The sequence below is a fragment of the Cucurbita pepo genome, chromosome LG17 (genome assembly GCF_002806865.2).
Source record: "Cucurbita pepo subsp. pepo cultivar mu-cu-16 chromosome LG17, ASM280686v2, whole genome shotgun sequence".
Classification (NCBI taxonomy): Eukaryota; Viridiplantae; Streptophyta; class Magnoliopsida; order Cucurbitales; family Cucurbitaceae; genus Cucurbita; species Cucurbita pepo.
In genome coordinates this window covers 1,433,137-1,450,030 of record NC_036654.1, presented here as the reverse complement: position 1 = coordinate 1,450,030, position 16,894 = coordinate 1,433,137, and the positions used below count along the sequence as shown (strand labels likewise).

General features: G+C 35.3%; 1 protein-coding gene across 2 annotated transcripts; it reads right to left on the bottom strand.

Moving 5' to 3' along the window:
* Positions 1–356: 356 nt before the first annotated feature.
* Positions 357–16,170, bottom strand: LOC111778481 (protein transport protein Sec24-like At4g32640). Of its 2 annotated transcripts, none has more exons than XM_023658336.1 (25): positions 16,029–16,170; positions 14,307–15,229; positions 12,794–13,024; positions 12,531–12,605; positions 12,295–12,393; positions 11,687–11,798; positions 11,223–11,350; positions 10,087–10,206; positions 8,959–9,039; positions 8,317–8,394; positions 8,126–8,218; positions 7,280–7,334; positions 6,921–6,997; positions 6,295–6,366; positions 6,111–6,194; positions 5,520–5,639; positions 5,348–5,416; positions 4,838–4,915; positions 4,343–4,481; positions 3,905–4,069; positions 3,394–3,536; positions 3,133–3,309; positions 2,106–2,194; positions 1,134–1,165; positions 357–855 (listed from the first exon to the last, which is right to left on the bottom strand). In XM_023658336.1, exons 2-25 carry the CDS (start codon positions 15,129–15,131, stop codon positions 743–745), a joined length of 3,255 nt encoding a protein of 1,084 aa, XP_023514104.1. In that variant the 5' UTR covers positions 15,132–15,229; positions 16,029–16,170; the 3' UTR covers positions 357–742. The 2 variants fall into 2 exon arrangements, with proteins under 2 accessions (XP_023514104.1, XP_023514105.1); XM_023658337.1 differs by having other exon boundaries at positions 15,897–16,035.
* Positions 16,171–16,894: the final 724 nt, after the last annotated feature.

Here is a 16,894-nt window from a genome sequence, read left to right as displayed (position 1 = left end):
AAATTATCGAAAATTATCGAAAGAAGAGGATTTTGCTTTTTTTTTTAAGTTAGGAAATGACTGAACTTTAAAGACAGCGGCTGGAGGGTGATGGAGTATAGTCTTGCAGTGTATTTACTCCTGTTAGAATGAAATGATGCTCCGGCTCGACTCGAGACTAATACTCCTTGCAGGTTTAGTAATAAACAATCTAGTAGGGTTAGATGCTTATCTTAATCTCTAAACTACATGGATCCATATTCGATACACATCATGGGGTAGCGTAAAAGATCTGTATATAAAATGTTGATAAGAAGCAAAATAAATTTTCTACTTAAATTTAGCCTTTTCGTATTTACATTATGCACTGCAAATAAGCAAGCAACATATGGTCTTCTACATTAAATTACGAAAAAGTAGTCATTAATCTATCACATATTTTATATATTCTTTGACGATTTCTGTCCTCCAGGCAGCATGTTGACTGTTGAGAGATAAGTAAGAGGATGTTTCGAGTCGAAAAGGGAAAAAGAATGTTGCGAAAACAACAATAAATTTAACAAGAAACTGTGTTGATTGTGTTCACTACCAAAATCTTCCATCAAACTTAATAATTTAGCAACAATTACCCATCAAAATTCACTCATCTAACTACTCGAAGATGAATGGGACTGTTGATCAATGTCGTTCGTACCGGGGATTTCATTTCCATTTTCTCATGCGACTCTAGTTTCTTGGTAAGGAGTTCCTCTGAAGTGTAAGATTATGAAGAAGACATTTTTATCTGAATTTGTCGGTGAACATGAACAAGAAACTCGATGTATGAAGGGCCATGGGAACTTTTATCTTCAATCATACTCGAAAAGAATAGCATCCCTGAAGAAGAGAAAGCCATAAGAATACAATCAGCTCACAACATACCAATATACAGAATGAAGCAAAACTAAAAGTAACGCTTCGGTACTCGGTTATTGTTGAGTTTGACAAAATTGCAGTTGAAAAGAATAATAAATACTCGGTTACTGTCGAGTTTGAAAATGGAAAATGATTTTTTTGGGTGTCATTTTTTCAGGTAATGGAAAGACAAAAAATACAAAATTGGGTACTACTTTGTAATCTTTTAACAACTAGACAAGAATTGGTATAAAACTGACCTGACTGGTCTCCTTTCTTGCACAACCTCAAGCTGCAAAAGAGAGGGGGGAAATTAATACACAACCAAAAAAAGTAGATGAAAAAGGAAATTCAAGCATCTATATAACTTAATATGTAAAGGAGATAGTATTGTATTTCGGAGAAAGGAACGAATCCCCCTTGTATTTTCATTTCCAACCCGAGCAGGCTCTCTATGGGTAAGAATTCATTCCAACAGTATTTGGCAGAACATGGCCTTTTCATTTTTTGGAACACTGGACCTGGCATCCTTGCTGAGTGTAACTCAAGATATCTGTGTTTTTGCGTTCTAAGGCCAACAATGCAAGTTACTTACGCACAACTTTTCAGACACATATTTTGCCAGTCGGATTGGTGAATATCGTTACAGAAATCAAAGGCTCCTGAAGAGTCGCACCTCTTTTTCACTTTTACGCAAGTTGTGGCAACTCTTTAGAGGCAGATTTAACAATCGGGTTGTTGAACGTCATTCACAACTCGGGTTGTTTAACAATCAACTGCCTTTATCGCTCACAGCATATACTCATCCACATCTAAATCCCTACAAATGCTGCTCTGTGAAAGCTCATTGGAGGACTTGGGTCACCTATTCTTGCATTGTCTACAAACGTATAACATATTCAAGAAGGTAGCGAAGGGAAGATCAGAGCCAACTTGCTTCAACATTGGCAACTAGCTGGGAGAGGTTTATCTTAAAAAATAAACAGTTGGATCTTTAGGGACAAAACTATTGGTGTCACAGATTTCTCTGCATCTTCTTTGTGTCTTCTCTGGTGCAGAGCTTTGTAACGTTCCTCACCCTTTGATTTTAAGAGATAGGACTCTCATATCCATTATCTATCATTATGGTTGGATACTCATTGTGGTAAAATTTATTTTTTATCACTCCCCATTCCCAACATACAAACTCTACTACAAAAAAAAAAAAAAAAAATTTAAAATATGAGTCTTACCGTAGGTAGGAACATCTTTGACGTCGTATCTCATTCATCAAATCATTGAGCTTCTTAGACAGAGGATTGTCATACTGCTGCAATACAAACTGAGCGTACAACAGTATTAGTGAAAATTAGATGCTATCAAGTATATGAATCCAATTAAGACATCTCAACATATTTTATAAGTCTGAAGCAATTATATATACCACAACCATGATATATATATATAAAAAGAAAGACAGTAGTTTTGTTCTCCTTCTATCATCTTCTCTTTAGAATCAATGCCCCAATGGTATTATTTTCCTTCATCTACGTTTTTTTGTCTAAAATCAAACGGATTTATGTTCTGCATGAATTTGGTTCGTTGAAAAGGTTGCGTGATTTTGCAAAGTGGGTCTTCTCCGACACTTTCAAGATCATTATTCTCCAATTGTTTATGGGTCCCTTTTTGGTTGCAAAATTATCGGGAACAGTTTGTCTTCATCCAACCCCATCTCGAGCTTACTCTCTCTAAGGCAAGAGGCTTTTGCTGATTTTTCATTACAGGATATATGTCTCAATTGGATTGCATTTCTTTTCTCCTTGTAATCTTTCTTTTATTTTTGATTTCATCATTGTTTTTATCTCACTTGTGTGTAAGAGCTCGTACCCTTTGAACGTTAATCTTTTTGGCTTGCCCCTTGTATAGGTTGAAGCTATGGAGCTGACCTTACTATTAGAGAAAGAAAGGACAAAGGGTTTTTTCAGCTTTCGCTTCATTTTTTTTTTTTTTGAAACAGAAAGGTAGGGGCAGAGGCTCTAAAGGCTTTCCAACTAGCTTCAATTAGGCAATGGCGCAGATGGATGGATCACATTGCAGGATGGGAAGATGAAAATTGTAAAGGTCTTCGCACCACACGAAGTTCAAATGAAAATTTTCGTTACTGGTTCAAAAAAATAAAAACCCTTTTGGAAAAGTTTTAAGTAATTTTGTTTCAATGGGGCTTTCCTCTACCTCTTGATAACTCCATTTGATCATTGAAATTACAGATAGTAAAGATACCTGAGCAGGAATTTCATCAACCGAGGAAATGCCAAATAACTGCTGCAACAGGTCTCTATCAACCAAGTTCCCAATATATACTAAACAATCTTCACCATTCTCAAGAAGATAAATTCCCTCGTCACTCACGTGCTCACTCGAAAGAGGAATTGGAGTACCCGGAGTCGAATCGCCATCCTGCCAATAATAGGAATTAATACCAACTGAGAATAATGCATCACTGAGAAAGAAAACGAGCAAGATAAAATGACAAAGTCATACCTCTGTAAGGTTATGTATAGACAACATTCTAGGATATACCAAAGGTACAGCCAGAGGAATTGGAAGGGACGAAACGTGGTTGACCCAAAAAGACCGATCATCGATCCTTCCATCAGTTCTCAAACCAGTACTTTTTGTTAATGCTGAAAGAAGCCAATAGAATGATATCACTGACCCACAACCATGTACCAAACTTTATCAACACAACTATGCTTATACTTTATTCTTGTATTACTAACATGTAATTGAGTTCCCTATATTGGATCAATTCCATTAAATATCTTACTTAAATTCCATATTTTCCAATTTCCATAGGTGATCCAAAGATCATAAACTACTAACTCTCTATAAAGATGCTTCCAGCATTCGCCGTAACAGAGTTCAGAATTCTTAGCGCAAAAAAATATTGCTCCTAAAGAACTAATTGGGAGAAATGGATTTCAAAGCAAAGAAATTTCAGACACATGGGTAAGAAAATTTAGATAGGTTTTGAAATATATAAAAAACACACCAATGGTATAGAGTGGCAGTAGCTTTAGTGCCTCCGGAAGAATGAGCTGTCCAGATGATGATACTGTTGCACAATACTTGCGATATGAAAGCAAAACATTGACACACAGATTTGTCATACGCTCCCGGATTTGCAATACTGGGGATGAAGGAACTTCAGCGGCCGCTACAAAAATCAGATAAAGAACATAATAAGACTAATTAATTACAGCATTAAAATTGAAACAAATATTAAGAGATTAATAGTATGTTCACAGCATATCTTAGACATCATCAGACCACAATCAAATCAACTAGAATGCAGTTCTCAATGTAAACATTAGAATAATGACAATTAAGTAACGTTGTTTCTTACCCCTGAAAAGAAAAAATTATGATGTAATCTGCAAAAGAAAATTTTAAAAATAATAATAAACATATAACCACAAAGTGAAGATACCTTGCTTGAGAAAACATGCGAACTGAGAGTCCAAGTCAGCTGATCGGAAGAGGTTATTCAGCATACTAGTGCAAGGTAGAGATAAAGTGGAGACACGAATTCTCCGCTGACCAAATACTGTAGTGTAGAGTAGTGCACACTACAATAGAAGAAGAATATAAACGAATGTAAAACAAGTCATGGATATAAATCTTAACAAGCCATTTCAGTTTGATGGCAGAATAATGGTGCAAAAATATGAACCAAGTGGCAAAGACAGCCAGCACATGTTTCCAACCAAGGACGGCATCACAAAGTACAGACAGACCGTGAATTTCTAAGAATGACTCATGCATTAAATGAGTGTAAAGTTTTTGCATATAATGAGAAGAATTTTAACAAACAAGATAGACCAAGAAGATCCCTTTTCGTTTGTGCATAATGGTTATCCAATTTTTGAGGTCATGGAGGAACACTAACGAGTCATACCAATTAAGCCATTGAGACTGAAGTTACCTGGAAAGCACATTCTGAGCCATCTTGTAACTTGTCATCATGTTTTAAAGTTACCAGTATAGTCTTGTCACAATCAATCTGTAACAAAGAGAACCATGGTGAGACAACCATAAACCCACAATTTTACAAGCAACAAAGAAACAAAAGCGTCATGCTAATATACAACAACGATAAAAGAGTTAGGCATGGCAAAAATCAGAACACACAAAAGCCAATGCTAATGAAACCAATTTAGTGAAAGAGAAAAGGGAAAAGGCACAGGTACTAAATAAACATGAGCATCAAAAGTTGATCCTACCATTTAAGAAACAAAGAAATGAAATTTGAACCATTGTGGAAGTATTGGAGTGCATAAATGTAGCACACATGCTCCTGAAAAGCTTTACTTAACACAGGACAACACCAAGAATAAGAGTTGGCTCTATCCAAAACAGGATTGGTTGGGTTTGCCGACTGTTCTAAAGACTTGTTTACTATTTTAGATAAGTAATAATGTCAAGAATAACATACCCCAGGCAAGTCAACATCTGTAGGGATGCGTTTGCAAAAATTCCCATGGTACTCTTGTACTTGAATTCCCTGGAAAAGGATAAAATTATAACTGATTTCACAAAAGAGAGAAAATGAAAGCCACCAAATCATTTTTCGTTAACAAAAATGAAATTCATAAAAAAATAATCACCTGGCTGCATCTAACACGCATCACAGCCTCAAAACCTTGAGGCCTTGTGATATTCCATCTAAGATCATTATAGAGCTTTGCTGGATCAGAAAGAACCGAGAAGGGGTAATAATAATAAACCTGTAACACAGTAAACACATTAAGTAAGAGAGACGGTTAAAAGGGGAATTCCGCATAGGTTTAGGAAGCTTAAATATACTGCTGAAGATGGAGATCGTAAAAATCAATAACCGAATGCATTTTTTATTCTGTTCAATACTGAAGTTAAATATCTCAACCAGAAATATGATACTACTTTAATTGATTACTAAAAAAAGTAGCATAATTAGAATGCCAAAGACATTAAGAAATATAGAGACTAAAAGGAATTTCAGCCTGTTAAATGGGAAGCTGTTCTGATTTAGCATTTGTTGGATAGTTAAATGAAAATAAGAAAGAGACTAACAGCCGGATGTGTAAAAACCAACAACCACACCGTCGCAAGAATACATTAGGTGCCTCATTAGCAGAAAAGTACAGACTTATATTTCAAAAAAAAAAAAAAAAGTTCAAATGTATCTCTGGAGAATTACCAAAATCAAATACTCTTACCTGCCCCCCAGTAGTCCTTGCAATGTCAGAAATAGAAGCAATATCAACATAATTCTGGGTAGTGAGAAACACATCAACACAGACCTAGAACATGCAGACAAAAATAGTTCAGAAAACTCTGACCAGTGTCAGCCGTTAATCCTGTCGTTTATCACTGCAACACGACATGAAAGATCACTTTCACCTGATACTCAGCCAGTTCAATTGCCATTGTTTTGTAAGTCATGTCAGCTGGCTGAAGTAATTTATGAGCCTCCTGAAGAAATAAAGAAGTTTCATGAAAATGACACCACGCGATATTATATTAGTCGTGAAATGATGAACTTTATACTTTTACAGTGAACAATAGTATACTAATGCAAACTGGCCAATAAGTGGGGGTAAATAACGTAGGGTAGGGTTAATCATTGGTTGCAGCCTTTATGCAATTGGAAAGGATGGTGTACAATCCAATGATGATATTGATAAAACAAAAATCGGCTCCATTGCTAAGCAGAAAGCCTCAATTCATAATTAGAAATCATAAATTTCTATATGTTGCGGGCCATCTTTATATGATTTTTGCTCGGTGAAGAGTCTTATAGGCTTAAGAAATCAGGATGAGAAGAGAGTTTTCCTCCCGGGAATATAGTTCATCTATTTCAACTACACAGTGAAGGATCCTCAAACCCAGATCCCAATAGAACATTTATACAACTGGTTACTTTCCTTCAACCTGATATTATTATGCTCCTAATTTTAAATACAATAACAATGGCAACATAATCTTCATAAAAGAAACAAAAATAGCACAAAAGTTCAGAAAAATACCTTGTCCCCAGAAGAAATATTTGTTCTTCCTTCAGCCTCCCTGGAAGAAAGTGCTCCAATGCCAATTGATGGCAAGACTGTATTTTATCAAAAGTAACTAATTAGGTTACGAAAATAATATTTTCAACATAACAATTAGGTGGTGGTAAAGAAGATGAAATGCAGTCGTAACAAAATAGGAGCTGCTTAAGGCAGATTCGAACATAACACTCCCACCCAAGGTAACACGTCCATGCCACCGGCACCCAAATAATAGTAAGAATTTTCAAGTCATATTTCTTGCCAAAGAAAACAAGAGCAAGAAACAAGAGACAAACAGCAATAAATCCTCGATAAAAGAATATGCATTATGAACTTGCCTGACTGGAATACCAAGATTTTGCCTCCAGTATTTTTCATTGCCAAGAAAGCTGCCTAAAAATAGGTCAAGAAAACTACAGTCAGAATAAACAGTAAACATTTATTTAGAAGTGAGACACGTTCTATTTATAGACCTAGAAAGCAAAATTCTGAGTTGCATGGAAAAAAGCATTACAAGAAGTAGAAACAAACTCTAGCTTTTGACTAGTAAACAGACTGGAGTATCAGTCTAGTCTATATGATGGGTGAACCTGAGCCAATATTTTTAACAGAACTGAATATTGAGAAGTTGAGTGATCAGCACACACATCAACTCATCAAATAATCTGATCAACTCATCAAATAATCTGTTAAAATAGCAATTAAATAAACACAAAACTGTCTTTCATTTTATGGAATTGTTTCATCATTGAGATTCTAAAGCTTTCTTGTTTATATTTGTTGTTTTTCGAACAGAATATCATTTATTACAAACAAGTGGAAGGTCTAACTCTAAGGCTTTTGTATAGGTNTTTTTTTTTTTTTTTTTGTGCTGGCTTTTCCTCCTCTCTGTAAACAACTATAATTTTGTTTTGCAACCACCCACTTTTCATTTAAAGGGAAAAGAAGGGATGCTTTTTAACACTTACAAATTTTTTTAAAAAAATAAAATTAAATATATAATAATTTCAAAGAATCTCATGGGCTTTGCACAATACTATCCTACAACATTTTTGTGGGAGAGGGGGGTTTTACAGGGAAACAAATATCCAATATTATCCTAAGACATTTTTTTTTCAGAAAATTTGAAAAAAACCACACCAGTTGCATAGTAGCCAATGATCATGATACTATGGAAAACATACTTTGATTGCAGCACCAAAGGCTGACTCGGTGGTTCTATTACTCTGAAACATCGTTGGAATACTCTCGAGCAACAACTCCAAATGTTGTCGGCACTATTCCAACAAACAAGTGATATTATTAAAGATATTGGAAAGGTAAAAGAAATCCAATGATCAAGCTCATCAAAATTAAATATTTTGGAAAATCTGACCTCTGATAGTTGAACAATAACATCAGACTCCAGAGGAGTATATACATCTTGTACATCAGGGACTATGAGCATCAAAGGCTGAAAAGACAAAATGATAAAGTGAACATAAAAATAAAAATAATAAAAATATAGTAAAAGGATTTGGAGACTATTAGTTAGCCTTCCTAATAACTATAGTATTTCATCTCGAGTGTTCAATCTTATATGGACTTCTGAAGACCTGATGAAAATTTTGATCCTTTTTGGAATTCTCTTTTACGGGCATAGACTGTTCAAGAAAACAGACCAGATGGAAGCTTAATCACTCAAAAAGGGACGTATGCATTATTGCACAAGACTCATCTCACTTCCTTCACTAATCCTCGAGGCAGTTTCGCCTACTCAAGGTTAGGTTCGAAATAAAATGATGAGTTAAATGTTTCAAAATAAAATCATTACAAGAAGCAGGTAGAGCCACAAATATCACTAATTCGGATTTCTTCTCAACTCTTTCATCTATCTTCTGGAATGAGCTGGTTTCCCTTCCATCTATCTTCTAAATACCAGTCATTGCATACATCAACAAGAAACAAAGTTTTTTTTCACCCTCAATACAAAACAAACGCCTAAAGTGGAGATAGATAACAATAATCAAAATGTGACCTGTTGTAGTGCACGTTTCAGATTGTAAAAGTGAATTGTTGAGTCAAATGTTGCAATCCCGACAAATGTACGAGGACCTTCCTGGAACATCATGGTGTTATTAGTCACTAGGATAGAGACAAATGAATAGAATGCTAATAGAAGGCTGAAGATGGATGAAATAGGAAAAATAAATAAATACCAACATTATCGACATAGATCCTATTTGTAAACATCAATATTAGAAAAATCCAACCCCCCACACACTAAAACACACGGGCAAAAGAAGAATGAGACATAATGACAAATCAAACTCTTAACCAAAGCAAACTCTTGTGAAAATACAGACAAAAGATATAGAAATTTTTTGGAAATACTAAGTTCCTTAACCTCAGAGTGACATCGTGCTTAGATTTTATACAGGATTCAATTTATCAAGGGGCACTCAAGAACTGAAACATTTTCAGCAAAAGATTGTTGGATTGCATAGAAAGAACTTTACCAAATCTCTTAAGAGAGACAGCAAAAGATTATTATAAGAGTTCAATTAACAAAAATGGCAATCAAAAACAGAAAAGAGGATGTAATCACTTAAGAGAGACAGGACATACCCTGAGAGGATAATATAATAATTAAGCATAGGTCACACAAGGTACCTCCATCAGAAGATAGAAAAACTATTTTGAGAAGAGAGAAACAAAATTCATTGATGAATGAAATAAAGGAGTAAAAACCTCCAAACACCGAAAGGTGAATTGCATGAAAGCTCTCCAGTAAGAGATCAAAGAAGGAATGTAACCATATTAAAGCCTATCATTATAGAAGTTACCGTTGTGGTAAACAAGAAAGCATACTCGCAAGAAGTTGCTCTTCCACAATATTACCAACCCAATGCGATCATTTCAGACTAGTTTAAATAATTATAAAACAAAAGAAAGAAATTTTCAGGGTGATCTAATATCAATTCTTTTTGGTAATGCATCACACATACATACCGCAAGAATAAATACATAAATAAACCCTTGTAAAAAAATAAATAAATAAACCCTTGTAAAAACAAGTACAAATACCACAGAGCACCATTGAAGGCTATGGATTATAAACACATCCATGCATATATAATGTTACCCAATCAAATGTAGAACTTACAGGAAGATCAGAAATAACTTGACTAATTGCACTGCACGCTGCAGCAGTGGCACCAGTCTGTACGGCATTCATGGATACATCAATGAGGAAAAAATAAACAGCTGGCATTGGATCACGCACCTGGAATAAAAAAATGCATCAAAGACAGCATATATATATATATATATATATATATATATAAGCACATACATACAAACGAGATTGAACTTAAGACACCAAGAGAAGCAAAAAAAATAAATAAACATGACCGAAACCTGCTTACCTCTAGCTCAATTATTATTATTTGTTATTTTAACTACAAACATGATATTTCATAGGTCAATGAAATATGCAAGAGAAAAGGGTGGAAAGCCAAGAGAGGTTACTAGAATGCCAAGATATCATTTTGGCAATGATTACAAAAATCATTGCAAACACAAAACAGTGGAGGGCATGGTCCAGTCCATAAAGAATATGTGTGATTTCACTCTAACCATGCACACGACAAGATAGTGCTAAAAAATTTGAACCAGCCACTTGTAGTCAAAAACAGAACACATCCAAAAGGAGAAAACGGCATGTTCCAACATTTAGTTGCTTGGTCACAATGAATAAAATTATGGTCCTAGTTCAATTATTTTTGTCAAACATGCCAACCTACTACTATATATATATATATATATATATATAGAGAGAGAGAGAGAGAGAGAGAGAGAGAGAGATATCACGAAAAAGTTGAAAACCGAAAGGAGAAATCATCTCATAAGTTGGGATGTTATTACCTTACCTCCAAATTGTAAGGACGTGATTTGGGAAATTTAGGGAGTAGAAACAATGCACTTCCAGCCATTTAGGTATGGAGATTTTCAATCAAATAATATTCATTGTAGCATAAACTACCAACAGAAATTATAGGGATGAGTAGCTTGATTGGAAGGCTTTGATACCTTATCCTTTGTTGGCAGGGGCTTCCTTGTCCCCTGGCTTTTGGGCGGTTTCTCTTCTCTTTTGTTTATAATACAGCCGTTTGTTTCTTATAAAAAACTTAAAATTGAAAAAACATGGTCTACATCCGTTATAAAGCAATGAATAAACAGGTAGGAGAAGAAAAAAGTTAAACTCCATGCTAATGGAGTATCATTAACCAAGTACCATACCATGTATTCCTTAGAAGCAACAAATTCTACTGTTCCTCTACACAGTTCGGGCCTTTCATCAGCATCTCGTCTTCTACCATCTGGACCAAGATTACAGTGGTATTCACGAGGAGTCTCATCAGTAAAGCCTGAAAAAGGAATGACATAGAGCGTTTAAATTACCACCTACAGAAGAAATGACAAATAGAATTCCACATATGAAAGAAATCATTTGACATTCTACAAAAAGCAGCATTATGTATTTTATAACAACTAAACAAGAAGGTGAACGGAAGCAAAAAAGGCAGAAAGGTAACGGGCATCAACGGAATGCCCTTAACCAGAAAATATAAAAAACAAATGGTATGTAAACCTAGTTGCAAAAATGATGAATCATAGTCCTACGTCAATCAAACAACAAATATCCAATCTTTAAGAGAAACATGAAAACACCCCACTAAAAAGGTAGCAACATCTTTACTGACCACATAAGTTACAGACAAATCGTCTTCCCTGATCAATGAACTTCATAAAAGGATTAATATAGCCTTTGCAGCGAGAACATCGGACTGGCCCACTTTCCCCAAAATCCACAACCTATAAAATAAAATCCACTGAATGAACAAACGGTATCACTGTTTAATAAAATTCAACCATTTGACAAGATAAAAAGTCCAAACTTTGCAACAATATTCTCCTAGTATATAATAAGTTAATGGACCAGTAAGAGTGCATTTGTTACCATTGCATAACAAATAAATTCATTTTAAGGCTGGTATAGTAGGATAAGGGTAATCGTGCAATTTATTATTCAAGTTTGTTGTTTTTCTGGATTAATATGTGCGTTGGCTTTGATAGCTGCTGGTATGTTTAATTAGAAACTAGGCATCTCCACAGCCTAAAATAGAAAATCACCTAACGATGATAAACTTACTCTTTGATGAGGAAATAAAGAGATGTGAACTAAGTTTACACTCCATTAGAAAAAATAGTAACAATAAAAGAAGAAGGAAAAAAAAAACTACATTGACACACTAACTGCTATTTTACATCTTTAGTTAAAAGAAAAGCAAAAAAAGGATGCATTATATACTTGAATGGGCTCCTCAGAAGGATGTAGAAGAGCAAATGGTTGGACTAGCAAAGCCAACTGCATGGCTGATGTGTTCAAAAGATCAGCAGTGCACGGGATCTGTAAGAATATGAAAAGTAACATGGCCATAAGACATCAAGATAGAGAGATTTTGCAAGGCAGCCATCAACTAGAATATTAAGCAAAAGATAAAAATGGGAAATGATGAAATGGTGAAACTAATACTAGTCATTCACCTGACCAATGGTGCACCTCATAAAACGTGGACTGCAATTCCCAGTGTCTCTCACAATATACTCACTTGATGCAAGCTTCATAAAGTATAAAGAAGGAACATTACAACAATTAAAGCTTGAAAGAAACAAACACCAGCAACAGTAAATAAATTTGAAGTTCGTATTCGCGCAACAGTGCTGTCAGTAAAATCACTAGGACAAGAAATAAAACAAGGGAAATAAAAAAGCGAATGTAATAAACCCCATGTATGTTGAGAAAGTACCGGGGGCAGACTGGCCTGGTTGCCTTGACGAGTGTCAAACAGGATGACTGATGAATTTGGAACGGGCCTTGGTATCTGATTTGGATCAATTTTTGATTGTGTGGCTGCAGGCGATCCAGTTTGACCAATAGCAGGTGAGATAGTAGTCATGGATTGGTTAGGTGGATGTGGAGGCATCCCAAACATTCTAGGTGGCTGCAATTGACCAGTAATAGGTGGAGGAGCTGCCGCCTTGTGTTCAAATAAGAAAAATAATCAAGTTTTTTTTTTTTTTTCAAATGAGTAATCCAGCTTTTATTAGGGCAAATGAAAAATAAAAATATGGGCAAGATGAAAATCCATACAGGATCGAAACGTGTCTGAAAGAGCACAACTGAAAAAAGTTGTGCATGACACAATGGACAACATCTACCTCATTTTTTCCAAGTTTCTTCTGCTTTAAAACAAATCAGTCAATAAATTATTAACTTTCAGCGGTTCAACCATAAATCTGAAAACTCTCTCCTCATGTCTAAAATTGAGTGTTATATAGTGGAGTTGGGTACCAAATGCCTATTGAGCGCATGTCCCATAATTTGTAAATTCTCTCTCTAATTCAATCAGCAAAATACACACACACACACACACATGAATTTATAAAAGTGTATGCAATGCAAGCATGAATATTAATTTGCACTTTCAACTAACTACTACACAACGCACAAACTCAACAAGCTCTTATCCCACGTTCAAGCGACAAATGTGTGTTGAACAAGCACTAGAATTTTGAACATGCTAGGCATAATGCAGTGGTAGTCAAATTAAAAATAAAAAGTGAAAATGATTGATTACATGACAAGTTGACAACTCTAAAATTACTAAATTTAATTAGAAAGTACTAAATGATTCCTTCAAGGCTTCAACATATCTCTGCTTATAGTTTTCAAAAAGAATAATAATAATCATGCAGTGGAATGGAATGACACAGGTACATCATATCCACGCTTCTAAGACAGGAAGGAAACAACAGCAATAATATTTTAACCTTATGCCCTCGAGAATTTGAACTTTACTTCATAATACATGATACTCTCATCTGCATTATTTACTTTGCAATAAATGAACCCATAAAGGCAAGAGTAAGATATTTTATATGTAAATTTAAAATTATCAAGCTAACTTGCATATACTCTTTAGACGATACTCAATTCTATAACTAATTTACACAAAGAATTGGTTTATCCCTATAAATTTCTGGAAAATGCTAGAACGTCCTTAGAAGCTAGAGGCTTTTGTGCCATCTTTTGTACGCACGTCTCATTTTATCAAATAATATATGTTTCCTATCCGGAAAAAAAAAAAGAATAAATCTTCCTTGCATTGGATATTTTAGAGAGCGACAATACTCCAACTGATGAAATGCACATTACCGAAATAAACTAATAAGAAGTGGGTCATCACACAATAGCTTTAACAAAAAGAACACAATATGGTCGTTGCATAATAACAAGATAAAAAAATTAACGGCGGCTACCTGACCAGGTTGCATTGGCCATGTTGGCGGCCCAAATGGGGAACCTGAAGGTGGCGGTACTCCTTGAGTTGCCAATGGAAATGGTGGTGCTGCTTGCCCGGGAGGGCCTGATGGAGGCAAAAATCCAGGGCCACCTGGAACAGAATGCATATATGGAGTTTGAACAGATGCTCCCATTGGTGGAGGACCTTGTGGTGCATTGGCTGCTGGAGGAAAACGTGGCCCACTGGGAAAATTGGTCTGCGCGAATGCTGGAGGGCCATTACTCAATGCACCACCCTGAGCACTTGGTGGAGGCATGCTTGGGTTGCTAACAGAAGGGGGCAAGGTTGCACTTGGACGTGAACCAAGTGGAGGCATAACTGAACCACTGGAAGGTGGCCTATAAGCAGGTTGGGCAGTAGCCCCAACACCTGGAGGAGTTGGCCTAGATACTAATGGAGACGGTTGTCCAACAGGTGGCCCACTAGGTCTCATTGGAGTCATGTTGGGAGGTAATGCAGATGGTGGAGGCCCCGATGAAGGCAAATTAGGTCGGGCAATTGAAGATGAGGGTGGACCAGGCCGTGAAAATGGAGGTGGGGCACCAGATATTCCAGTTGGTGGGGGTGCTGACGAAGGAAAAGGTGGTGATTGGCCAAATGGGGGCCTAGGGAATGAATTGGGCATTGAAGGAGGTCGATTGAGATTCATATTTTGAAAATTATCAGCTAAAGAACCAGGATTTGGTTGAGAATTAGGGTAGTAATTAGCCGGTGGTGGTGGAGCTTGATTGCTATTGCTTTCATTGGGCCGAAGTGCCCCTGGAGGCACAAGAGCTGCCATTGATCAACCAGATTCTAAAGAACCAGACTTTCGTACTCTTATTCAATAGAACCTTTCTATACAAATTCACTGTGCAGATTCGACAACCCAAATCAACTCTGCAAGAATACACCAAATCAACAAGTTTTAGAACATTCGTCCATCCTTGCTTTCATTCATAAAAACATTACTACTTATAACAGTACACCATCTAAAAGAGTTTGAAGTAGAATAACTAATATTCTACAACTAAAACTCGTAGTTTCAAATTGGACACCACCACTTTTATGGTGTGTCTTAAACTGAAAAGAGAGTGTTTAAAATGATAAACTTCTGGAAAGCAAGCCATGGGAGTACAAACGAAAGTAAACCAGCCTATAAGAGTCTGAATATAGACAATTTAAATTTATCTGAATTACTCTTGCAACGCATTTTGAAAAGGGGTGGAAAGGGGAAAGACGACAGATGATCTAGCAACATGAATCATAACCCACAATCAGTTAGCAAAAGAACATAAAAACCATAAACCTTTGAGTCGGAAATTTGCGGATGAAGAACCAGAGAAAATTTACGAATCATCAAAACCCATATCGAGTACAAAATTTCTAGTTATCGTCCACAAATTCTAAAAGAATCTAGTTCGACAGAGTTAAACAAGCGTTCCAATTCACTGACATTCGAACTCTAACGAATATATATCGTGCGATTAACACAAACAGACGATCGCGAAACTTCAAAATGAAGCAAATTAAGCAACTGGGTTGGCTATGACGAGGATTTCCTTACACAGAACATCAATGAAATTGAGAAATCAAATGAAGATCAGACAAATCCAAGTCGAAATTAGTAGATTGGATGATCGACAGAGACTAATAACGGCGAAAGAACAGCCGAGAATGAAAGAATTGAAGATAATACCCGAATTTCCACAGAAATGTAACACGAATCAAGATTCAATTCTCTTATTCATTACACCCTTTTCCGCTCCAGTAGACAAATCCGCGAATGAAAGAGGAACGAATACGTATGATGAAGCACATGCGAGATGCAACTATTAAAAGACCGTATGTATCGACAGCGTGTTTTTTCTGACCATTTTCTTATTTACTTATTTAGCTATTCCCTTAAATTACAATTGCTAAATTAATAAATATACCATAAATAATTAATAATATCACAAAGATACAAAAATATTAACAAAAATGGTAAATATTTTGTTTCAATAATATTTAGAAAATACTTCTTAAATTTTAATTTTTTTTATTAATATCCTTCCATTAAAAAAAATATAATTAGAAATACCCATAAATATATGTTTAAAAAATACCCATCAAATTTTTTATATCATAATATGTATATGTATTGAATATACCGAACAAATTGTATGAAACTAAAAAAAAAATGATGTACGAACTGACATAATTTTAATGTATTTGACATTCTACTGAATCTCTACAAAAATGGGCGAAGCTTTCGATTTAAATACAGTAGATTTCATTTTTAAATTAGTAAAAAAAAGTTTAAAAGAAACATACAAGAGAGCAATGCAAGAGGTCATGATAGGTCTCATAAAAGACGAAGAAATTCAAATGGTAGCACAATTACGAACCCCAAACACTTGATCCTTTTTTTTTTCTCGATTGATCTACGTGGAATCACNATAATTGTATGGTAAGCAAATTTTTTTTTTTTTTTTTTTTTTAATTTTTGATATTTTTTAGGCATTTTTTTAAAAATGAACTATTTAGAATTAATTATTGTTTTTCACACACACGTATATAAAA

Coding starts and splice junctions, on each gene's coding strand:
- LOC111778481 (XM_023658336.1), bottom strand. CDS start 15,131: ATGGCAGCTCTTGTGCCTCCAGGGGCACTTCGGCCCAATGAAAGCAAT. Junction 5,640..6,110: donor CAAGGACTACTGGGGGGCAG/GTAAGAGTATTT, acceptor ACTGTGTTACAG/GTTTATTATTATTACCCCTT. Junction 3,310..3,393: donor CTATACATAACCTTACAGAG/GTATGACTTTGT, acceptor TATTATTGGCAG/GATGGCGATTCGACTCCGGG.